This window comes from Mauremys reevesii, linkage group 1 (assembly GCF_016161935.1).
Source record: "Mauremys reevesii isolate NIE-2019 linkage group 1, ASM1616193v1, whole genome shotgun sequence".
NCBI lineage: Eukaryota > Metazoa > Chordata > Testudines > Geoemydidae > Mauremys > Mauremys reevesii.
Genome location: NC_052623.1, coordinates 42,001,830 through 42,026,472, shown reverse-complemented (window position 1 = coordinate 42,026,472; position 24,643 = coordinate 42,001,830). Strand labels below are relative to the sequence as shown.

The 24,643-nt window shown below is 41.2% G+C and overlaps 1 protein-coding gene across 2 annotated transcripts in view; it reads left to right on the top strand.

The window, feature by feature from the left end:
• The window catches only part of LOC120398963 (protein NPAT), a 34,147-nt gene extending 12,019 nt beyond the window's left edge, over positions 1-22,128 (top strand). The window contains exons 6-18 of one of the 2 annotated variants that reach the window (XM_039526786.1): positions 175-402; positions 932-1,013; positions 3,276-3,408; positions 6,454-6,545; positions 6,633-6,720; positions 8,807-8,903; positions 9,468-9,593; positions 10,853-12,535; positions 14,108-14,223; positions 14,308-14,416; positions 17,426-17,483; positions 19,960-21,124; positions 22,035-22,128. In XM_039526786.1, coding sequence (XP_039382720.1) covers positions 175-402; positions 932-1,013; positions 3,276-3,408; positions 6,454-6,545; positions 6,633-6,720; positions 8,807-8,903; positions 9,468-9,593; positions 10,853-12,535; positions 14,108-14,223; positions 14,308-14,416; positions 17,426-17,483; positions 19,960-21,124; positions 22,035-22,112 — 4,055 coding nt within the window. In that variant the 3' untranslated portion in view covers positions 22,113-22,128. Of the gene's footprint in view, positions 1-174; positions 403-928; positions 1,014-3,275; positions 3,409-6,453; positions 6,546-6,632; positions 6,721-8,806; positions 8,904-9,467; positions 9,594-10,852; positions 12,536-14,107; positions 14,224-14,307; positions 14,417-17,425; positions 17,484-19,959; positions 21,125-22,034 lie in introns of both variants that reach the window. The other variant, XM_039526776.1, reaches the window with a different exon arrangement.
• Positions 22,129-24,643: the final 2,515 nt, after the last annotated feature.

Genomic DNA, 24,643 nt, shown 5'->3' with positions numbered 1-24,643 from the left:
AGGTACTGTACTCTTAGACCCCATTTCTTTTCTCCCTCTCTGCTAAAAGAGCAGTTGGTCCTGTTGGGGTGCCCATAATTACATCTTCAAGTAACGGTGACTACTGCCTGGAAAATCAACTGCCTCTTGAAAATATCCAATAATGAATCTCATTGTAGCCTTAACTTTCCTCAGCACGTACAAGAAGTGGAATTGCAGAAATGAAAAGGCAGAGAATACTTCAGTCAGCTCCTCCAACCTCAGGACTTTTGTCTATAGCCCACCAGCCAGGACAACTTAATTCCTCATGTATGGCAACTACCCAGATTATTCACAGACCAACAGTAAATCAAAATGTGTCACAGACAAGATTGAATATGTTGTTTGCACACCAGTCCCAAACACAGGAAAATAATGTCAGCAGTAAGTAAAATTTGTTACTGTTTTTTTTATTTATTTGATTTATGTACACAGATGGAATTATTTTATAATGTGTAATAGTCATCCTACCCAAAAGATAGCTTGCTTTGAGAAATTCCTGCTTTGCATATTCTTACTGGTGTCCAGACCAAGTCAAATATTAAGAATAAGATGATTGCACTATGAAGCGATTGTTTTTAATTTGCATATTGGCTGTGGCTCCATGTATGTTGGTGGCTCACAGATGCATAAAATAATTTGTGTTCAGATTCTTCCACGTGCGCCTAGCATCCTCAGAAAAGACGGTTAGCAACTTGAATCGTATCTGCATGTTTTTGTCTGGATTTTGTAAATAGAATGCTGTGCTTTGTATGGTGATACCAAATTACATTTAATCTAGTCACAAGAGGAGTAGGGATTGGAAATTAGATACTAATAGGGATATTAATGTGCAATCCCAGTTTCCTTTAGCACCTTAAGAAACTTCATTAGAAAAGATGTAGGTGTCACCCATATTCTTTTTTTAAAGCAGGTGATTCTATACATATTCTAGTTCCTGGGCCTCAAGAACGAAAATTTAATTCAAGCTTGCTATCTCCAGGAAGACGAAAAAGGTGAATGTTCCTTTTATAATTTGTGCAACATGCTTGTCTTGAACATGAGGTTCTTTGGAACACAAAAATTGCAATACTGGATCAGACCCAAGGCCCATCTAATCCTGTATCTGACCGTAGCCAGTACCAGATGCTTCAGAGGTAGGTATAATAACCTCGCAATAGATAGATGTGGGGAAATCTGCCCTTTTACCCTGCAAGTAGGTCTCATCCTGATCTCTGGTAGTTAGAGAGAGAAGCTTAAACCTTGAAGAATGAGGTTTAATATACTTTCCAGAATTTGTTAGCATCAATTATTATAACTGAATATCCATATAAATATCCAATCCATTTTTTTAATCTAGAAAAGCTTTTGGACTCAGCTTCCTATGGAAATGAGTTCCACAGTCCAGTTAAATATGTGGAAGTGTTTCCTTTTATTGGTTTTCTATTTCCAACCTTTTAATTCGATGAAATGGCCTCTTGTTCTTGTGTTATGAGACACGGAGGACAGAAGTTCTCCTCCTCTAGACTATTTATTATTTTATGTGCTCATCATGTCTCTTTTCTAATGTAAAGAATCCCAGTCTTCTCAGTCTCTCTACATATAAGAGTTTTTCCAGATCCTTGATCATAGAATCATAGAATATCAGGGTTGGAGTGGACCTCAGGAGGTCATCTAGTCCAACCCCCTACTCAAAGAAGGACCAATTCCCAACTAAATCATCCCAGCCAGGGCTTTGTCAAGCCTGACCATAAACCTCTAAGGAAGGAGATTCCACCACCTCCCTAGGTAACCCATTCCAATGCTTCACCACCTTCCTAGTGAAAAAGTTTTTCCTAATATCCAACCTAAACCTTCCCCACTGCAACTTGAGACCATTACTCCTTGCTCTGTCATCTGGTACCACTGAGAACAGTCTAGATCCATCCTCTTTGGAACCCCCTTTCAGGTAGTTGAAAGCAGCTATCAAATCCCCCCTCATTCTTCTCTTCTGCAGACTAAACAATCCCAGTTCCCTCAGCCTCTCTTTGTAAGTCATGTACTTCAGCCCCCTAATCATTTTTGTTGCCCTCCGCTGGACTCTTTCCAATTTTTCCACATCCTTTTTGTAGTGTAGGGCCCAAAACGGGACACAGTATTCCAGATGAGGCCTCACCAATGTCGAATAGAGGGGAATGATGATGTCCCTCAATCTCCTGGCAATGCCCCTATTTATACAGCCCAAAATGCTGTTAGCTTTCTTGGCAACAAGGGCACACTGTTGACTCATATCCAGCTTCTCGTCCACTGTAACCCTAGGTCCTTTTCTGCAGAACTGCTGCCTAGCCATTCGGTCCCTAGTCTGTAGCAGTGCATGGGATTCTTCTGTCCTAAGTGCAGGACTCTGCCCTTGTCCTTGTTGAACCTCATCAGGTTTCTTTTGACCCAATCCTCTAATTTGTCTAGGTCCCTCTGTATCCTACCCCTACCCTCCAGCGTATCTACTACTCCTCCCAGTTTAGTGTCATCAGCAAACTTGCTGAGAGTGCAGTCCACACCATCCTCCAGATCATTAATGTAGATATTGAATAAAACCAGCTCCAAGATCAACCCTTGGGGCACTCTGCTTGATATCATCCTCGTCACTCTTCTCTGAACCCACACTAATTCTGCAATATCCTTTTAGAGAAGGGATGATCAATGCAGCGCACACAGTGTTCCCAGATGAGGCTGCACCATTGATTTAAACATAGGCATTAGAATGTTCTCTGTATTATTCTCCATCAAATTCCTTAGGTAACATAACATCTTGTTTGCTATTTTGACCAGAATAGCTCATTGAGCAGAGATCTCCATTGACCTGTCAACAGTGATGCCCAAGTCCGTTTCTTGAGTTGATACAATTAATTTAGAACCCTTTAAAGTATAAGCAGTGTAATTTTTTCTCCTCCAACATGCATTGCCTTGCATTTGTGGACATTAAAGTTAATTTGCCCATTCACCTAATTTATTTATGTATTTGATAATTGACCTGATATCCTAGATTAAGTATAGGGTGTCTTGTTTAACATAGTTGACTAGACAGAGAGAACATGATTAAAATTGTTTTGTTTTGTTTTTCATTACAAATATGCAGTTCAGTTTTTATTGGTTAAAATTTTCTAATTGCAAGGTTGGAAGAGGAAGTATTTATTTATGGCATGAGTCAGTAACCTCTTGTGGACAGAACCTTTTCCCAACATTGTTTACAATGAATGCATTTTCACAAAATATGGCATAAACTTCCAAAAATGTTTCAGTGAATCTCAGAAGAAGAAAAGTATTGCATCACCTGGACCTCATTCAACAAGTAGAAGTTTTCAGGACTCCAGTGTGGTGGTAGTGGAAGAAGAAAGTGAACCCCTCCAGGAACTCATAGAAGGCAATTTCCCTGTAAGTATGAAAACAAAACACCACCGTTTCATTTTAAGGACTTTTACTGGTATAGATAGAGTAGAAAGGAGTGCTCTTCAGCATGGGGCACGGGTCATTTGCTGGAGGATTCTCTGCAGCTTGAGGTCTTCAAACCACAATTTGAGGACTTCAATACCTCAGACACAGGTTAGGGGTTTGTTATAGAAGTGGATGGGTGACATTGTGTGGCCTGCATTGTGCAGGAGGTCAGACTAAATGATCATAATGGTCCCTTCTGACCTTAAAGTCTGAGTCTATGTCACTGTGTTCTGACAACTTGAAAAGCTCCATTTCTTCTGTAGCTGAGCCAATATTCATTCAAAGAATTTCCATGTCATACTCACTAGGTAGTTAAGTGCATGATGACCCAATTCAAACAACTTTAGTCATCTAAGATTTAAATATCATCAGTCTTACATCTTAGGTCCAAAGCACTGACTCTTCTACCGGATTTCCAGAATGCAGTAACTCCTCACTTAACATTGTCCCGGTTAACATTGTTTTGTTAATAGGTCGCTGACCTATTTGAGAACATACTCCTTTAAAGTCCTGTAATGTTCCCTTATAACGTTGTTTGTCTCTCCCCACTCCGCCTGCCCAGTGCTCCTGCCAGGGACCGGATTGGGGCGCGGAGCGCTTGCCCTGCTCTGCCTGCCTGGCATTCCCCTGTGCTCCCAACGAGCTCCCCAGCAGGAGCCCCAGGCAGGAAGAGCGGAGGAAGCCCCCGCACCCTGACCCCACTCCCTGGCTGGAATGCCCGGCGGGTGGAGAAGGGCAATCCCCCGACCCTGCTATGCCCCTGTCTCAACCAAGCTTCACAATCATCATTGGTGAGTACAGTATTAAATTGTTTGTTTAAAATTATTCAAAACTTATACTATATATGTCTATATGGTCTTTTGTGTGGCAAAAAAAATTTGCCTGAAACCTAACCCCCCATCTACATTAATTCCTATGGGAAAATTGGATTCGCTAACATCATTTTGCTTAAAGTTGCATTTTTCAAGACCATAACTTGGACGTTAAGTGAGGAGTTACTGTAGTTATGATAAGCAACGTATTAAAGGACTGATTAGTCCTCCCTGTTTGGGTTTCTTAAAAGAGATATCTTCCATAAATGATAGTTTGATACTAGGTTAAAAATAGGAACCAGAATCAAAATTTTGATTCTGACCCCAAACAGCTTTCTCTTCAAGTAATTATAGCAGGAGTCACCACTATAGTTAAGGTTAAACAGGTTTCCGCTCTGACACTAAGGTTTCAGTCATTCATAATTATTCAATGCTCTGACTTCTCAGGCTGAAATTTTCCAGTCTTGATGTCTACCCAAAGTTCAAACTTTTAGTTGTTTTTGATAGCTTAAGCAAATATGGTTCAGGCATCTGAATATGAAGAAAGTATGTATGTATGTGTGTGGGGCCAGGGGGGATCCTGTTACATGCAGCACAAGTCTGTAGGAGAGATCTCCTTCTTGCACATTTCTGGAGGCTCCTAAGATGTGTCAGAGCAGAAGTTCCTCGGACCTTATAAAATTCAGTGGGGCCACTGTCAAGGGTTCTTATTAGAAAGCTTGTCACAGCCCCTGTGCTTTTCACTCTGCAGCTGTTGTAGCACATGCATATGCAACACAGGATATTTTAGCTGTATGCTTAACAAGTTAAGTGATATAAACCCTCTGCAAAATGTACTGTTCATGTGCAACATGCAATTTCCAAAGGGTCATAGCTTGGTCAAAGTAAAACCAAATTTCTCTGCTACACCTAGTGCCAACTTTCAACATTATTCTTCAGTCATTTTGGCTGTAAAGTGATTCAGTTAATAAAAGTTATAGGAAATTTTCTTTTAGACACCTCTACCCCCATATAACACTGTCCTTGGGAGCCAAAAAATCTTACCGTGTTATAGGTGAAACTGCGTTATATCGAACTTGCTTTGATCCGCTGGAGTGTGCAGCCCTCCCCCCAACCCTGGAGCACTGCTTTACCGTGTTATATCCGAATTTGTGGTATATCGGGTCGCATTATATCGGGGTAGAGGTGTATTTGGAAAAATATGTTCTGCTGGTATCAAGAAAAATAGTTTCAGACTTACATGCATTATTGCTACTTTTTGCAAGAAAGCCATACTTTGAGGTCCTGAGAGTGAAACTACTTAAGTTCCTTTCCCCCTCCCCATCTTTTTAAAATGAAACAAACGAACCTAGTAATGTCTTATTAAAGAAATTATGTTGAGTTGGTAAGGTTACGTGGTAAGAGGCTGAAACTCAGGAAGTACAGTTGAAGTTGTATGCACAATCTTCTCTTTTCCCTTTGATCATATACTCTACAATAATCCTTAATTACATAGGGGGAAAAAGAAATACTGGGGCTTCTGTTGGTAGGGTTTTCAATGCTTTTCTTAGAGAGGACAGGTGGTAACCCTTGAGGAAGCGCTTTTAGACACTGGTCAAGAAACCTCAACATTAACAGTCAAGTCAATTATCAGTCTGTTTTTAATCTTCCCTTTCAGGGCAAAATGAGACAGTGCTCAAGGATGCCCCGTGCTACCACAGACAGATCTTTGTCGATTGGTGTTTAGTCAGTTAGGCCTGGATATGATCCAGACACTGCACTTGTCATGTAGACATAGATCTGGGTGTCTCTGTGGGCAGCATGTGATGTTAGAAGGCCAAGGAGATAAACTTTTATCAAGGGTGAGTTTGTATCAGTGACAGGTGGTGTCTACCATGAAAAGCAGTTGGGACAGATGTCTGCATAGAGAAACTCCAAAGGTTTCTCTGATCTTGTTGTCTCTGGAGGAGGGAGTTGGGCATGAGAGAGAGTGGGCTGCTAGGATCCTTCTCACTAGATGTCTGTTACAGTAGTAGTTATGATAAACTTCCTCATTATTATGAGTCTTTTCTGTGTATTCAAGCTGTTAGTGTCCTGGACATGAACCTGAACTCACTAGTAAATTGGAAATTGATATTCCTTTTCTAGTAATTATAAAAAATATAATTTTGACCACTTTAAAACTGTTTTGTAGCAATTGGTCATTGAAAATGCCAGAGAGAAAATCCTGAGCAACAAATCTCTTCAGGAGAAGCTTGCAGAAAACATTAACAAATTTTTGGGCAGGTAATAAATTTATGTATGAAATATCCTGATCTTGTGTACCTGTTTTACTTCTGAATTCTATACTAACTGTTTTTAATTGTGTTCCAGTGAGGGCAGTGTTGCTCACATTCCTAAACAGACAGACAGTGGTCCTGCAGAACAGGAGTCCTCAATTGATGAAATCTTTGGACTTCAGGTAGACTCGCAATAACTCACTTTTGAGCTGACAAAGCCACAGCTGCTATGTGGGATCCTGCTAAACCTAACACAAATACCTTGCTTTGAAGTCAGTGCTTTTTTCACATTTGTCTTATGAAAGTTACATAGTTGTCAGTTAAGTAACGGGCATGGTAATGAGGCTAAATGTCCCCTTTCTTGTTTATCTGAGTGCACCCTCCTCAGGTGGTCTGCCTCTTGCCCTTCCCTGTCTCAAGGTGGAATTTTGTGATTCTTTCATTCTTAGGCCAGGAGCTGGGCACACTGCCCTACGTATACCAACCCCGTCGCCCGTAGGTTTAACTGGGTTTCGTGCCTGAGGGACCCCTCCCTTTGGGAACCTGTGACCAGTTATACTTACCAACAGCATCCTTATGACAGTCTTTTTATTTAGAGTTGGAACAAAACAGAGAAAAAGGAATTAATAACAACATACAGTCAGGTGCCTGCATATTTAGTCTCATCTAATCCTATGCTTCACTACCAGCTGAATTAGATAGATTTTCCTCTTCAGTTACTGGGACAGAACAGAATTGTAGAAGAGTTGACTCACCACTGGGGTGCCCCCTATATGGGTTGGCATGGTGTAGCAATTGTCTTCTCTAGTGCCCCGATGATGGTTGCTTGATGATAGTTGCTCCGCTCTCATGGTTGGGGGGTGGGGGGAGCACCAGCTGTCAGACCTCTGACCGCTGGAGCCCCACAGCTGAGCCCCACACAGTTAAGTAGGTGGAAGCACTCCTGGTGAGGACGTACACCGCCAACAGGAGCATAGTGTAGATGTCAAATACCACTTTAATTACTGCAGTATGTATGTTGACTTCACTGAAGTTGACTTAGTTTTGTAGTGTAGACATGCCCTTTGTGATGAGCAACAACTCCTAGGGCTTCTCTCAAAGGTCTGGGTGTCGGGGTCAACCACCGGAGCTCATTTCAGTCGTGTGGCTTCCTATTGTCTTGCTTATTTTACAGTAATTCCTCACTTAACATCGTCCCAGTTAACCTTGTTTCATTGTTACGTTGCTGATCAATTAGGGAACATGCTCGTTTAAAGTTGCACAATGCTCCCTTATAACGTTGTTTGGGAACCGCCTGCTTTGTCCACTGCTTGCAGAAAGAGCAGCCTGTTGGAGCTAGCTGGTGGGGGCTTGGAACCAGGGTGGACCGGCAGCCTCCTTATCAGCTCCCCTAAGTTCCCTGTGCTGCAGCCGCCGAGCAGGCTACCAATTGCCGTGCAGTTCAGCTGTCCCTCCCCCAACTGCGTGTGCTGCTCCTGCCCTCTGCCTTGGAGCTGCTCCCAGGAGCCTCCTGCTTGCTATGCGGGGTGGGGAAAGAGGGGTGCTAATGTCAGAGTGTCACCCTCCCCCCGCTCATGTACCCCATCTCCACAGAGGAGGGTGGGGACATGACAGGGCTCAGGACAGAGGGAGCTTGCTGGCAGCAGCTGCTGTCTCAACTTGCCGATCTACTTTAAAAGGCAGTGTACTTAGAGTGCGGTCAGCATACTTAAAGGGGCAATGCGCCTCTCTCTCTCTCTCTCTCTCTCTCTCTCTCTCTCTCTCTCTCTCTCACACACACACACACACACACACACACACACACACACACACACACACACACACACACACACACACACACACACACACACACACACAGTTTCCGCCATGCCGTGTCTCCTCCCTCCATTCGTGCTGTCTTGTACAGTGTGAGGCTACGTTAACAACATATTAACCCTTAAGGCTTCAGCCGAGTGCTAGTTCATCATTTAGCAGTAAGGCATTCCCTGGGAAATATCCCACCCTCTGACTCCACCACGTCAGCCAAGCTTCACGATCATCATTGCTGTGTACAATATTAAATTGTTTGAAATGTGTGTGTGTGAGAGAGAGAGAATATATAGTCTTTTGTCTGGTGAAAAAAATTCTTATGGGGAAATTGGATTCACTTAACATCATTTCGCTTAAAGTAGCATTTTTCAAGAACATAACTACAACGTTAAGCGAGGAGTTACTGTACTCATTATTTAGTATGTAAATCAGTTCTTTGTGACTTCACCATTTTTTCAGAATGAAATCCACATGTCAGAAGAAGCAATACAGGACATCCTGGAACAGACAGAGTCAGACCCAGCTTTTCAGGCACTCTTTGACCTTTTTGAACCTGGTAGGTTAGGGTTTACACATCTGTAAAGGATGGGCTACAATGGTGATGCATTCAAAACTTTGCTTGAAAAACAGGATTGATTTAGCAGAGTACCTTTGCAGACTGGGAGAAGTGGATTTTGTACTGTTACTCCCCTAAAATCTGATTAGCCATCATTTTAATATCTCTTTGGATTTTGTATGGATCACTTTCAAGTATTTCAAGTAAATATTATTTTATTTAGTGTGTCAGTGGCTACACATTTGTCTTAATTTTAGCTTTCTGTTGACAGGAGGATATAGATCATGTTTGTCTTGCTATTTTGTTTTTTATTCAACTGGAGCTTTTATTTCTTATTTCAGATCAATATGGTTCCAGCAATGCACTTAGTAAAACTGGAAATGTTTTCAAGTTACTGATGGATCTCTAGTGAGAATCAGTGAATAGTTCTTCTTTGTGTCTGCATATACTGAACATGTGCAATTTTTAATTTAAACTCTGCTCATTTAACTTTAAACAGAAAATTTTATGTACTTGAGATAGAAATGTCTATTTACATTTTTTTATTGCTTTAATTTGAAATAGGTAAAAACAAGACTAATAAAAATGCACCTCATGCCATTTCCAATCAGAATGGAGTAGAAGGTACAATGTTGGTGGATGAACATAATCTGGAAACAATTGCAAGTTCTTTAGAAACACAAGAAGCTAGTAAGTATATTCATATCTATAAAATCTGTTCCGGTATCAGTTTTCTTCCATTACAAAAATACTTGCACAGTTGATTATCTACAATTCATGGCTTTATATTTTAATTAATAATCCCTCAGTCCTGCCATTTACAGTGCATAGGGAGACTGATGCACCCATGCAGAACCTTGTTGAAGCTGGGGATTCACATGGGCATACCAGTCCACCCATGCATTGTAAATTGAAATATGGGTGCTTGCAAAACTGTCTTCTCATATTAAACAGAAATGCTCCCAGTTTTTATGTGAGATTCTTAGTTCCATAGTAGAAACGGCTGTACAATATCTAGCCATGGCAGTCTTTTCCTCCATTCTGTTATGTTCTGGTTTAATAATGTATTTACTAAGGTTTCATCTAGCTATCCCCTGAAATACCACTTGACGTCTTTCTCTAGGGATATACAGACTTTGTCACTCTCATAACTCCAGCTGCAGACCTGTAGTGTTAATAGACTTGGCATCTAAATCAGGGTGATTGGGGTACTGACTATGCAAATGAGAGATGGAAGGAAATGATTGTACCTTTGAGTTATTCAGTCTTAATTTTAAAACAAAACTATTAACTTAGTAAAAAGCAACTTTGTAGCTTACAAGTTCAGGTTACTTCCTGATACAGGTAAGTGATCACCAGTAATTTTTAATATAATTTTGTTAAAAATGGATAGTGTAGTTTCAAAGTGATATTGAAAGCCCTAACTGCTATCAGATATTCTAAGTAGCATTAACCTGCTGCTGATGTATCATATACATCTTCCATTCAGTGGAGTGCTACCAGGTAACATACAAGATACTGTGAAGGACAAGCAACAAAAGGGATTAAATTTGTCTGAGGGATAGGGCTGTGAGCCAGATACTTATAACCAAGGAATTAAATAAAATGTTTATACAAACTGACCTCTGCACTCCAACTTTCTGTTCAATATAACTTCTAATCAGTTTTAAAATTGGGAGAGAGGGAAAAGTACATTGCATGGAAGATGAAGGAAGGTAGGTAAAAAATGCCAAGAAAGTTGATGGTCTATTTCAACATAAAACTGAAAACTAGAAGTCATTGTTTTTGCTGCCCAAGAATTATGCTGAAAATATTGCTTTCAGTATGTCACTTATGAAACCATTTGTCATTGCAGTGACTGATGGACAGTTAACACCTTGTAAGAGACTAATTTGCTGAAATAATAAAATTTACAGAAATATTGAAACAACCCAACTGCTATTTTGCAGGTGATCATTCCAGAGAGGCTTGGTCCTGTACAGATAATCATTCAGAAGAAGTATCATGTGCCTCGAAGAACAGTAATGATGGTGATGACATCACTAACAAAAGTGTAACTTGTGAACAATCCCATGGAAGCAGTAAACAGAAGAAACAGACTGATAACCTTAAAACAGTAAACGATGAACAAATTGGTGAGCTTGAAATTGCCTTTGAATCTGTGCCTGATTTGACTGACTCTAACCAACGAGAGAATTCTGGTACTGAACAAAACGAACACTTTGTGGGATCCTACAGTAATAAAGAGTCGGCTGAATTAGTATCCAAAAGTCAGACAGCTATAGAAACTGAAAAAGACGCACTAAATCATAACGGTCAAAATACACCCGGTTTGGAGTATGATCATTCTGATATTCCACAGAGTTCCTTGGCTTCCCTTGATGAAGATACTATAACTATTGAAAACAGAACATATCCTGGAACAAGTGAGTGTCATTTATCACCAGATACTTCGTTATCTGGAAAAACAAATATAAGTCCCTCTCACAGGAGCCCTGATCACAGTGTGATGCTAAAAAAAAGTAATGCATCCAAGTGTAGTCAATCAGGAGACTCAGGTGAAAATGAAAAGGATATAACAGAAGAAACACCCATGTTGCCTGTTGCTTTACAACAAAATTCTAATCACCATTCTAACTGTCAAGACCTGGATAAAATGGTGTTGGATTGTGTTGAAAGATCTGTAAATATATCAGATGTGACGAGAACAGAGTTGCAGCTTGAAGTTGTAGATACTTCCAACAAACCTCATTCAGGTGATCAGTTTACACTTGATAAGCCTTCTACAAAAGATTTAAGTCTCCATTCAGGGTCATCAGACTCTGGGAGAACACAAGTGGAAATGCAAGAACCTTCATCTTCTACAGAAACAGATGCTGAGACTATATTTTTCTCTTCAGGTGATGATGGATGTACAGAAATTTCTGTAGTATCCACTGAAAGTAATCCTACTGTATCTGAAGCATGCCATACCCCTCCACTAGAAACTGCATGCTTGACAGAAGAGTCTAGCACTGAGTTCAAAAGTATTGGTGGTGTTTCTTCTAGCAGTCAGCCTGTGGATGTAGATCCTTCTAGTATAGTGTCCCTCAAAATCATCATCAGTGATGACCCATTTATTTCATCTGACACCGAGTTAAACAATGCAGTTTCCAGCATCACTGGAGAAAATTTGCCAACTATAATACTATCTTCTCCAGCCAAAACTACGGGGCTACCCAAATGTGTAACTTCAGAAGAGACTGAAAGAGCTGGGGACTCAGCTTCGGCAGAGCAGAATCTTCTTGTGCTCAGACCTAAAGACCCTGTTGTGAGCTCAGCTAATATCCAGAATGAAGAGTGCACTGTTTTTTCAGTTGCTGGTGCAACTAATCTTTCCAAGGATGGGGGATTTATACAGTTGATGCCGGCAACGAGCACGGCTTTTGGCAATTCAAATAACCTTTATATAGCCACCTGTGTGACCGATCCAACCGCACTGGGCACTACTGTAACTCCATCTAATGTAGTTGTGTTGCCTGGCAATTCTGTGCCACTTGCTGCCCAAGCTCCAGCAACACAACAGTTACAGACTCCTCCCAGATCAAACATGTTTACAATGAATCAGACTCTATCTCCAAACTTTTCACAAGGTAACTTGGTTAAAAGCATTCATTGAATATTTACATAGTGTTTACTTTTTCATTTATCCATGTAAATGTATTAAAAGTAAAGTGGTGTCTAAGAATCAGTTTATCTACCATTTCAAACTAACTAGGCATTTAAATAACTTGCAAGTATATTTGTGTATTTATTATTTCATTTACTTCCAGCTATGGTGTATACTGATTTGAAAAGTTGGACTGACTTTTCGGGGCAAATATCACATAATTATAGAAATGGTAATGCTGGAAGGGATCTTTTGTTTTTTTCAGGCCAGAAGGATTAGTTAAGTTTTCCTTAAAACATCCCGAGATAAAACATTGGCACTGTCTACCTCACTGGGCCCGATTTTCAAATGTCGGATTATCTGCCTTTCAAAACACTTCTCTAAATATCCCAGATTATTATCTATACTCCCTCTCCAATAGAAAGCATGGGGTAAGAGAACTATTCAGTCTGAATACCAAGTATAAAACAAATGATGGGCTGAAATCGAAAGGACACATTTAATTCAAATAGGAAAACTAGGGTCATATATGCTTCTGATTGATTTATCCAGCAGCAAATCAGAAGATACATCTTTTAATAAGAAGTTATTTGTAAATCTCTTAGTTGTCCTTTATAAGACTCCTGTATTTGAACTATTTTCCTGCATGGTGTTGGTACTTGTCTTAGACTGAATGACTAGCTAGTTATATCACAGTAATCTTTTTCCCTTCTCAAGTGACTGCCATATTTCAATAATGTTTTCTTTAAGGCCTGGTCTACACTCAGAGGTTGTACCAGTACAGTTATTTTGCTTACTGGCATGATACTTTTACCAAAATAGTTATACGTACCTGTAAAAGCCCTAGTGTCGATGCAGTTATACCAGGATAAAGGTGATCTATACTGTTTATACCTATACAGTTAAAGTGGTACAATGTTTTTAGAAAATATGTTTAAAATGTCAAATCAAATAACAAGAAAGTAAGTCCTGTCTAGATAATACAATCTAATATTAACTTGCTACCATCAACATACAATTTGATAGATATGTTTGCAAAGATGTAAATGTAACTCATGGTCATCCCTGCACTGGTCTGCAGCTATTTCTGTGTGGTCAGAGGTGAGTGTAAAAATATCTCCAGTTTGCAGAATTTCAGGGTGGTGTTCATCTGTTTATCTAGTGTTTGTTATTTTGAACTGTGTATATGTGGTTTGCCCTATTCAAAATCTGCAGGTTTTTCTGCATTTGAATTTTGTATCGTATGTGCAGTCACTCAACTGAAGAGGAAACTGTGCTCTACATAGTTTTTATTTTACAGTTAGTCTGCTAAAGTAATTTTCCGATATTATATCTCTTGCACATGAGGCAGACAGAAGCTTCATAGCCTAGTATCAATAATGCATAGTAAACATTCCTAGCTTGGTTGTGAAATGGCTTCCTCCCCCTCCACCCTCACCTCACCGCACTTGGGTTTTACAAAACTATCCAGGGGAAAGATCAATTTGAGGAGCCATTTGTTCTTTTTTGAAATATATTTTAATTTTTATTCTATAAAAATAATTAATTTTTTTAGGTTCTGCCATTATAATTGCATCTCCAGTGCAGCCTGTTCTACCAGGAATGGTGGGGATGATCCCCGTATCAGTAGTGGGACAAAGTGGAAATACTTTCTCAGCACCTCCCCGCCAGGTAAAGTGTAACTAATAAATCTTCATGTTCTCAAAATTAAATTGTTTCAAACAAACCCTAATGTGATACTTTGATTCTTTGAAGGTTCTACACATGCCTATAGCAAATCCTATGTGCAACAGAAGTGTTCCTAAAATACCCATTCCTCCCAAATCTCAGAAGACCGCTGGAGCAAGAAACAAGTCAAATACAGGTACAGTGCTTAAATTTCTTGAGCTGTATAAGGCTTAACAAAAATTGGAATTTCTAGAGCCATTTAATTTGACTATGTGAAATTTTTAAAGTGGTCTTCTGTGAAAATCAACTTTCAGAGTGGCCTTTAGGGAGTTCTTGTTTGTTGTCTTAATGACTGACTATCAGATATGCTGTTTACAAATAAAAAACTGCAAGCGTTACAAAATCTTTGTAGGTTCAAAGTCAAGCGTGGGTAGTTTTTTCCAACTTTTTATTGTAGCCATTCAGTATGTTTCTGTTGCATGTGTGGTTGGGGGGGGCGGGGGGGGAGGAAAGAGGAACCCTCCTGTGGCCAAAATAACTCCTCTGAAGAGTGAATTGATTACTTCATGTTTGACGCCTGTTTGAATGCATTTACAGTTGTCATTTTAATTATTTTATAAAAACAGTTCTTGCCATAAATATTTATCTGATCAAAACCACATTGAAATAGAAACAGTAAGGCAGAATAGCCAACAGCTCTGAGCACACTGTACTCCTGAGGGAATTCTGCATCAAAAAATTAAAAATTCTGCACACAATATTTGAAAAATCTGCAAATTCTATTTGTCAGTAATATGTGGCTCTAGCATGACAGTGGGGAGCACAGACCACTGGCCGCATTGAGATGGGAGATCACCCTGAAGCCCTCACCTCCCCCATTACAGGTACTCGGCAGTGAGGCTGGACCTGACCCTGACACAGTGCAAGGGCTGGGCCTGCCCTAGAAACACCCCAGGGCCGTGCCCCTCTGTGCCAGGCGCACTAGGTGTGGGTGGGCAGGCTCAGCCCAGCAGGATCCAAGTGTGGAGGGACTTAGTGTGGGAGGATCCAGGTGTGGGGTGAGAGGTTTCTGTGTGGGGCAGTCTAGGTGCAGGCAGCTCAGTGGGAGATCTGGATGCACAGTGGCTTTTTGGGGGAGGGGGATTTTCCAGGTGCAGGGGCAATGGGAGTCTGCAGGTGATCCAGGTGAAGGTCATTGGGGCTCAGCAGGGAGGGTCTGGGTGTTTGTGGGGGGGTCCAGGTGTAGGGGGGTAGGGCTTATCAGGGTGAGGGTTCAATGGGCCTGCTTAGTGGGGGAGTCCAAGCTGCTGCTGAGGGGATGCCACATGCCAGGCTCCCGCTTCCCCCTGCGATTCCCCTTTTCTTCCCCTCACTTCAGGGGTGTTGGAACAGTTTGTATAGTGGGGGTTCTGAGAGCCATTGAGCCAAACTGTAAACTCTGAATATAATGGAAACCACTTTGCACCCCCAGTTCCGGCACCTATGCCTCAGTCCCACATTCCCCTCCCCCTGCACTATTCCCCACACCCCTTCGTTCCCCACTGCCTCTTCTCCCCACCCTCCCTTACCCAGCCCCACCGCGGGTACTTGCTGTTGCACAGAAAAGAGGAAGGCTCCCAGTACACAGAAGCAGAGCACAACTGGCACTAGGACCCAGGACGGTGCAGTCTCCTTCAGATGGGAAGCTCTGGGCTCAGTGGCACATAACCTCATGTCTCCCCCCCCCATACCTTGCCTCTGTTTGGGGGAGCAATCCCCCCCCAAAAATCTGCACCCATGGTCGTCCCTCTTCCCATGCAGCTTCCCTGCCGTTTTCTGCGGGAACACAGTCTGCAGAATTTCCCCAGGATTAACACTATCAGTTCTTATTAAATAGCAATAGTCAGACGTACACGGTAAAAATGTAATGTGCCAGTGCAACCTCCCTCCCCCATTTTATATATAATTGTATATTTAAACATGTGGATACATTCTCTCTGCATTATGAAGGATTGTTTCTTTCAATGGCAAATTGTAACAAGATAGTTGGAGGTAATTTAATTTTTTCCCTGCCCCATCCTGTACATTTTACATTTACCGTATATACTCGTTCATAAGCCGAATTGTTTTAGTAAAAAACAGAAGCACCAGAGACGGGGGTCGGCTTATGAACGGGTATAGAGAGGGAGAGGTGGGACACAGCCCCTCCCCCCCAACAGAGGGAGCAAGGAGAGGCAGCCCAGCCAACAGAGCCATAAGGGAAGAGGCTGGGCCAGAGGCTCTCCGCTTCTGGCCACGCTGCTCCCCACCCAGCCTCCGAAGCAGCTGCAGCTCTGGGACTGGCAGGCTGCAGCCCTGCCGCTTGGCCCCACCCCCCAGAGCAGGCTGTGGCTGCGCTGCCCAGGTGCCGGAACACGCTGCGGCCAAGCCGCCCGGCTCAGCCCCCTGGAACATGCTGCAGCCGCGCCGCCCGGTCTGGCCCGCCGGAGCACGCTGCGGCCACACTGCCCAGCCTGCTGGAGCAGCTCCAGCCAGGCCAGAGACATCCTCCCCTGGCCCTCCCCAGATAAAGTGGGAAGGGATAGGGAGAGTGTGGGGGTCCCAAGCTGGGGGTGGGATTATGTGGGTGTTGGTCACAGGGGTTACTCCGACTACCAGCTTCTCACCCCCCCCCCCCCAAAATTTCCCCACCAGTTGCTGTCCCAGCCCTCAGGGTAAGCAGCTGGCGCGCCGGGACACTTTGTTTACTTAGGTTTATCTCCGTGCCTGCGGGCGCTCGAGGTAAACAAACCATCTCGGCCTATCAGCGGCTTATCCTGATGGCCCGGGAGCCAAAGTTTGCTCACTCCTGAATTATAGGGTCGGTTTAGGAACGGGTTATAAAAATTTTCCATTTTTACTTATCCATCTTGGGGAGGTCGGTTTATAAACGAACCAGCTTATGATCGAGTATATATGGTATATATCCAAGTTGTTTTAACTAAACTTGTATACTGTATAATTGGTCGACCTTGGCTATTTTTCTGTTTCAGATATTTTCACAATCCATTAACTATTAAAACTATAAAATATACTATGGAGCTGTTATGGTATCACCAAGTTGCTCTTTGGATTTTTTCTAACATGCGAAGTGGTGTGAACAAGTGGGATATTCCTATGGTACCAGCTCTAAGAAGATTAGTTTGAATATTTTCAATTTATTAACTGTTACACCTCACCATTTCAGGAAAACTGGTAACCAGTACAGCAAAGCCTGTGAGCCATCCAAGTTCTCGAGTACAAAGGTTAGCACAAATACTTCTTCAGTCTTGCTTTATTTCAGCTTCTGCAGATTCCTTTGTAACTTCTTTTGGGAAAGCAACTTCACAAACCCTCATGAATTAACTATTTGTGGTTCTTTTCCTCCTTTCTTGTACCTAGCAGTTCTTGACATTTTTTGTTTGTAACCTAGAGCCGTGGCCCCAGATACAGAGGGTTGTATGCTGGCATTAATGGGGCTGCAATCCAATCAGTGATAGCCATAGGCTAGTGCAGTGTTTTTCAAACCGTGGGTCACGACCCAGTATTGGGTCGCGGCATGTTAGGCACTGGGTCGCTCTGGTCAGCATTGCCCACTGGGCTGTTGAAAGTCCCATTGGCGATGCAGCACAGCTAAGGCAGGCTAGTGGCCAGCAGCAGGTCCAGCTTCTAGGCAGGGGCACCACAGGGCTCCGTGCGCTGCCCGACCACTGGCTCCGCACTCCCACTGTCCAGAAACCAGCCAATGGGAACTGGGGGGACCTGTGCCTGCAGGCGAGAGTCACGCGAAGCCTCTTGCGCGCCACCGCCTAGGAGTCGGACCTGTTGCTAGCTGCTTCCAGGGCGCAGCACGGTCCGTGGCGCCAGGACAGGCAGGAAGCCTGTCTCTGCATCCCAGCTGCACCGCTGACCAGGAGCCGCCGGAGGTAACGCTGCACCCCAATCCTCTGCCCCACCCAAACCTAGCCCTGAACCCCTCACTCCCAGCCCTACCTCACAGCCCTCACCCCCATACCCCACCCCCTCATCCCCAGCTCGGTTGAGTCACAGACATCAAGAGTGCCAGAGGGTTTTAAACGTATAATTGACTTTCCACATCTTACTGAGATCTTGAAGGATGAGGGGAAGGAACGTTAGGCTGGTCCAGCAGGAGAAGGTGCTAAATTTATTATTGTATTTTAAATAAAAAATAAATATGCTGAATCCATGAGCCTGTGTTAAAAGCTTTGAGTTAAAGGCTGCTTTTCTATATAAAGAAAAAAAGAAGGGTAAAACGTCTAACTTTTGAAATCAAGCTTTATAAATATGCCACAATACGTCAGGAGGCTGTCCATTTTCAAGCGATTTAGGCAAGACTAGGAATTTACGCCTAAATGAAAGGACAGGAGCTTATTTGAACATTTTCCCAGGCTGACCTGAAATAATCAGTTTAATTCACTGACTATAGTTAATCTTTCTGTTTAAGAAATCATTTAGTTATAAATGTGAAACATGTTTTTGATACATAAAACTCATCAAAACATTTAAGGTTGTTTTGTTTAATACATTTTTTTTATGCTTAATGCAGCTTGACACAAATCATGACCAAAACGTTAATTTAGTAAACAAGCAGCCTCACTCATCATTTTCTAACATACTAAAAATGTATAAGAGTATGAAAATATTAAACTGTATAATTGCTTAGCTAAATCCTAGTAAGTACAGTGTACTTTCCTAGGTAGCAAAAAGATTAACCCAATCTAGGGTAAAGGCTCTCTTTAGTTGTAAATCAAGATGTTCTAATGGTTCTATCAGCCAATGAGAGAATGCCCCTTCCTTCTGAAAATAACTGAAGTATAAATAGAAAAGCTGATGATTTAAATCAAGTCCACCCTGATTAGCCTTCCCTATTGCAACTCTTCCAGGGAGGAGTTTGAAAAGACCACATGGGAAAGAGGGAGGGAGTAAAGGAGGAAATTAGGAGGGCAATAAATTGAGAGTAGAATCAGAAGAAAAAATGTCTCGGAAGTGAAGAGTACTCAGACTAAAATTACTTCTAAAGTACTGAATGAAGAGAAAAATTATGAGTTAAAACACATTGGAAAGATGGAGGAAAACCTAAAGGAAGTTGAGTAAGTTAAATTTTCTGTTTCATAGTATGTTTGATGTAGATAAAAGACTACAATGAAATACATATATACCAATGTATACACTTCTGTTATTGTACATGTAAAGTGGTGGGTGCTCCCTTCTGTATCTGATGGAGAAACACAGAGGCAAGATTTGAGACTCCATTGTTTTGGAGTATTCAACCATCTGCTTAGTCTTAATCAACATTAGTCATATAAATTCTACTTGCACCCTGTGAAGGGGGTAGTGTGTTGCAGTTCCTGAAAGAAAGAGTGAGAGTTTCCACAGTGTGTCCTGTACTTCATCTTAAGTTGAACTGAAATGACAAAAGAACTACAATGATCCACCCAGTTTTTCTCCATTGGCTTCATCAGCCCATTGATTGCTCATGCCCTTATCCAGTCATTTCAGTGTTCCTATAGTAAAACATAAAGGACATGCTACTGGACACAGCCCTTAGAGGGTTCATTTGTGCTCTCACCCAAATACATATTTTCATTTGCAAGTTGAGCAAATGTTAAGCTACATTTACAGCACTGAGAAATAGCTTTAAAAGGACAGAAAACAGATTTATATTATGCAAGTTTTTCAATCAAAATTATGTTATTGAAATATTTCTATCACATTTGTCAGGACTGGAAATTCAGACAGGAATGCCTGTGCAGACCTGGGAAGGAAATTGGAAGAGAGTTCACTTACTGTACCAGCAGACCCCACAAGTTCAAATTCCAAACCGAATGAAAGCCACAGGAGAGTTCTTTGCTTTGATAGTGCTTTATCTACTCCAGTAGGAAATACTCAAGTTAAAAATACTAAGAGCTCATTACAAAAAGAAAGGAATGAAAATCCTTTATATGCAGTAGATTCTCCAAATGCTGCATCTGCCTTTGTTAAAACACAGTCCAACAAACGAGAGAAGGATAAAACTTTGCCTAGAATTCTGTGTAAGGCTGAGATTGGTGGTAGCAGAAATGCAGCTGTGAAAGAAGCACAGCCTGAAAGAAGGGCTGTGGCTGCAGGACTCGCGTTAGATTCCTTTCACAAGACAACAGCGAATAAAGAGAATGAATTAAGAAGGGATGTTGATGAAAAACAAAAGAACCAGGATGCTGCAAAACTGTCAAATGGCCAAAAGAATGTTGGCCTTCGGAATGAAAAAACTGTTGCTTCAGTGCAGGAACAGAACAAAAAACAAGGATCACTGTCAAATGTGAATAGCAAAACTTCAGGATCTGTTTCCCTATCTTCAAAGGAGCCAAAAAGAGACCAACCAAAACCTTCCAACCACAGCCTTAGTTTGGCAAGTCCATTAACTAAACAAGCTGTGGAGATGTTACATGGCATTCAGTGGCACAGCCCTGCTAGCAAAGTGGTTGAAAATGGGGATTTACCAGTACCCCGTACACCATCAGGAGTTGGGGATACACATACAGAGGATATCTCAGACAGCGTAAGGACACCAACTTGTAGACGTTACACTGAAGAGAGTACAACGCCTAGAATAATGGTCCCTCCTGCTACTCCAGACTTGCCTGCCTGCAGCCCGGCTAGTGAAACAGGTAGTGAAAACAGTGTCAGTATGGCTGCCCATACATTGATGATTCTATCACGGGCTGCTATTGCAAGGACTAATACTATGACTCCCCTGAAAGACAACACACAACAATTTAGGTCAGTGAGAAGCACAGCAAAAAAAAGGAAACTGGAGGACTTGAATGAATGTGAGAGAAACTCCCGTTCTGCTAGTAAAAAGGAACTTCAGAGCTCTACAACACCAGTGAAAAAGAAGAAAATAAAGGCAAGTACATAAATTCATTTTTTATTTTAAAAATGTCAACTTAATTTTTTTAGCACCAATATGTATCCAGCATTGGATGGTAAAGAACTGTGAGCCCAAATCCCAACACCCAGTAAATGAAGTCCTTGTATCAGTAACAAAGCTCCTTGAGCCCACTTTTCCTCATTGTAACTAACAAAATATTTCTTAGGATTCAGACCACCTCACACACACAGGAGCAACTCCCAGTAACTTTGTTGGCAACTGTGTATGAAGGTCAAATTAGCCTGTTAGAAACATACTCATTGTAGAAAAAGGAAACTTATTTTATACTAAAAAGACAGATCTGGAATGCAATCCCTTTCACACAGCCTCGGTATAGTGATAGAGCCAGGACCTGGCATACTTTCTTTTTGCTACATTTGAAATATCTTTAATAAACTTGGGAGTTTGAGCCATTGATGAATTTCAAAGGCATTATTCTAGATCAAGCGTTAAAGCAGTCCGTGTAAACTGTGATGGGACAGGATACATTCTGTAGCTTTTGTAATTCGTAATACTTAGTCCTATAATATTTTTCATGCAGAGGTTTCAGTGGTTTACAAAGGTGCGTAAGCATGGTCCATATTTTACCAATGGGGAAACTTAAGGCAGAAACAAAGGGACTTGTCCAAGGCCACAGGACAAGCAAATGAGTTGGAACTGCAACCCAATCTACTCCCACAGTCCCTTAATCACACTGTGCATGGTCACTACTACACTGCTCAGTTTAAATACACGTATACAAGGATGTGGTACTCTCTGAATAAGTGTCATGTGTTTACCGCTTCAGCAGGTGGATGGGGAAGCATGAAGCAAAAGTAAGAAATTTGCAAACTTTTCCACCTCCATGATTTTGGTGTTTAACATGAGCCTTTCCTTCTCCCAACAGAAAAAGAAGCTGCCACATTGTTTTCCAGCTGGAATGGATGTGGACAAGTTCTTGTTATCTTTGCATTATGATGAATAAAATAGTTGAACTGTGACTATTTAAAACATGGTGTCGCTTTGTAAAGGGTGAGCTGCACTTTCAGTGCACTGAAGTTTCACTTTATAGCAAAATCATGCTCTTTCTGAAGCAGGTTGCTAGTTTGTAAATAGAATTCTAAGTTGGTATATTTTATTTTTGAGGAAGCACTTACAGTGATGTAGAGCCATTTATTTACAAAACTGTACAGGTAGACTTGTTTGGATAATGTAAGTATTGTACAAATGTATTGTGAGAAGAGTTGTAAACAACCAAATGTTCTTAGTTTGTTTCCTATAACGCCAGATGTTTATATTCTGCAAAGTTCTTTACTTACCTGTCTAAATTGCTTAGTCACTTTGTGAATTTGAGGGCAGTGATTCTGTAGCTCAGCATTTCTAAGCCTTGCAGCACTGCTGATTTTAAACAAGGCAGTTGAGAGAAGAACTAGGAAATTAAGCTTTTGGATCATCTTTTACAGGTATTGGGGGTTCTCAAATCAGACTGTTGTTCATTTGTTTGTAGTAGAGTTCTCCCCTACCCCTCCACACCATGTTCTGTCAAAGGCTTTTTTACTTTTTAAAACTGCATGGATGATACCCCGAAAGGAGAGAGTAATAGGCACAAACACAAGTCGTCTCTTCCTCCCCCCCAAGTGTACTATCTTCCAATAAAGTCACCCAAGAATTTTAGAAAATCTTAAACAGCAGTTACCAAGTTCCCAAATGCAGATCTTGTTAGCCACGATGGTATCTTCTGAAGTGCAGAAATTGTTTAAAATAGCGAAGTTTTAAATATTTAAAATTTTAATAGCCAGACTATATGTAGTTTTTCTTTCTCAACAGTGAAAAGGGGTTTAGTTCACATGGCTCAGGTCTGTATCCTCACATATCAGTTGGAGCCCAGCCGTGCAACATTCCTGCATTATGTTGTATTGAGATGGAAGTTTTGGTCACTGAAATCCAAATACCCTAGCTAATTTAGTAAATGCCATGTACTCAAATGAACACAGTTGCTGCTGTGGGGGGGAACCCAACCACCTCAAATAGGTAGTGAGTTTTGATTTAGGACCTAGCACAAAGAAAAGAACAGTCAATGACAGCTTAAGTAAAATAGTTCACTTGTGTAGGTAGTGAGTTTTTAGAGATTGTTAGAAATCTCTTAACACTATTTCTGAACAGGGCATGTCTTCTCTCTCCTGGGTTTTCCACTGTAAGTTTACTTTTTGCTGGGGGGTGAGTTGATGTAGTGGGACTAAAAATCAAAAATACTCTAATGGGAAAGATGATTCTTTCAACCCTATTTTGCATTGTCAATAAGGTAGCTTCTTGTTTCATCTACTTAGAAGGCTTTTAGCTCAAAGTAAAGGTAGATGGTGCTGGTATCCAGTGGGGTAGTTCAACATAGTGATTAACAGAAGGTGGCAGGGCAAAGCGCCTCTGTATGCATCCTACAGATACAAATTAACAAAACAACTGTCTTGTGATCACTAGTCCTAATCTCTACTCTAAATGGTAGAAGGCCTAACTTGTTCTGCAGAATTTTCTTCACTGGCAGTGGTGTGTTTCCTCTTTGTTCTCAACTTGATATATTATTGAACAATGTAATAGTTTTCTTGTAAGACCTGTATGGTGACATAGCAATGTTTCAAATAGCATCCAAGGATTCCTAAGGAACCAATTATGCAGTAGATGTTTATATTAAACCCATACACTCACTTAATACTGCATAGCATTTATGGCTTGAATAAACATTTTGGTTTTAATCCAGAAGTTTGTCTATTGATTGTGTAACAAACAGCTGTTTACCAAGCCTATGCTGGTATTCAGTTCACTTTCATTTTTGCTCTGCATCTTCAAAGGACTGTGTTAATGCTAAATGATCAGGTCTGGTTGCAGAAACAAAAAACCATTAAATGGCATAGCTGAATTTTCTTTTTTGGGAAGATGTTTTAACACTACACTACACCTTTCTTACACAAATGACTTAATGTTTCCAGTACCTATTTTACACAAAGCCTTCAACTTCCTTAATTCTGGAAAAATGATAGCTAATGGTGCCCCTAAGGAAAGAGGCAGGCTTGGACAGAGGTTAAATAGAAATCCTTAACCCATAGTATTCTTCCTCTGAAGTCTTACACGTAGTAAGCAGTCTTACTTTACTCTTATCACTAGTATAGGCTTTTCTGGGGTGGACATGACCTATCGATAAAGAACAATATTCAAAGACATAACACTTGCAACTTGTTATTCTTATAGAGTCAACTTCTGAAATTTGTTAGTCAGTCTCTAAAGGCTCAGAGGGCTTATCTAGCAAATGCCCACTCCAATTAGAATTTGTAGCTGATTTCACTCCCCCTCTCAAAAAAAAGTTAGATTGCAAGACTTGTGAAACTAATCAATTTAAAGCTGCTGTAAGGAAGGTAGCATAGTCATGACAGAGTGAAATGTTGCTGTGTAGCTGAGGGTTGAAGTTACTTCTGATATGTTTCATAGGTGCTTAGATCAATGTCATAATTTCCACAGACACAAAAC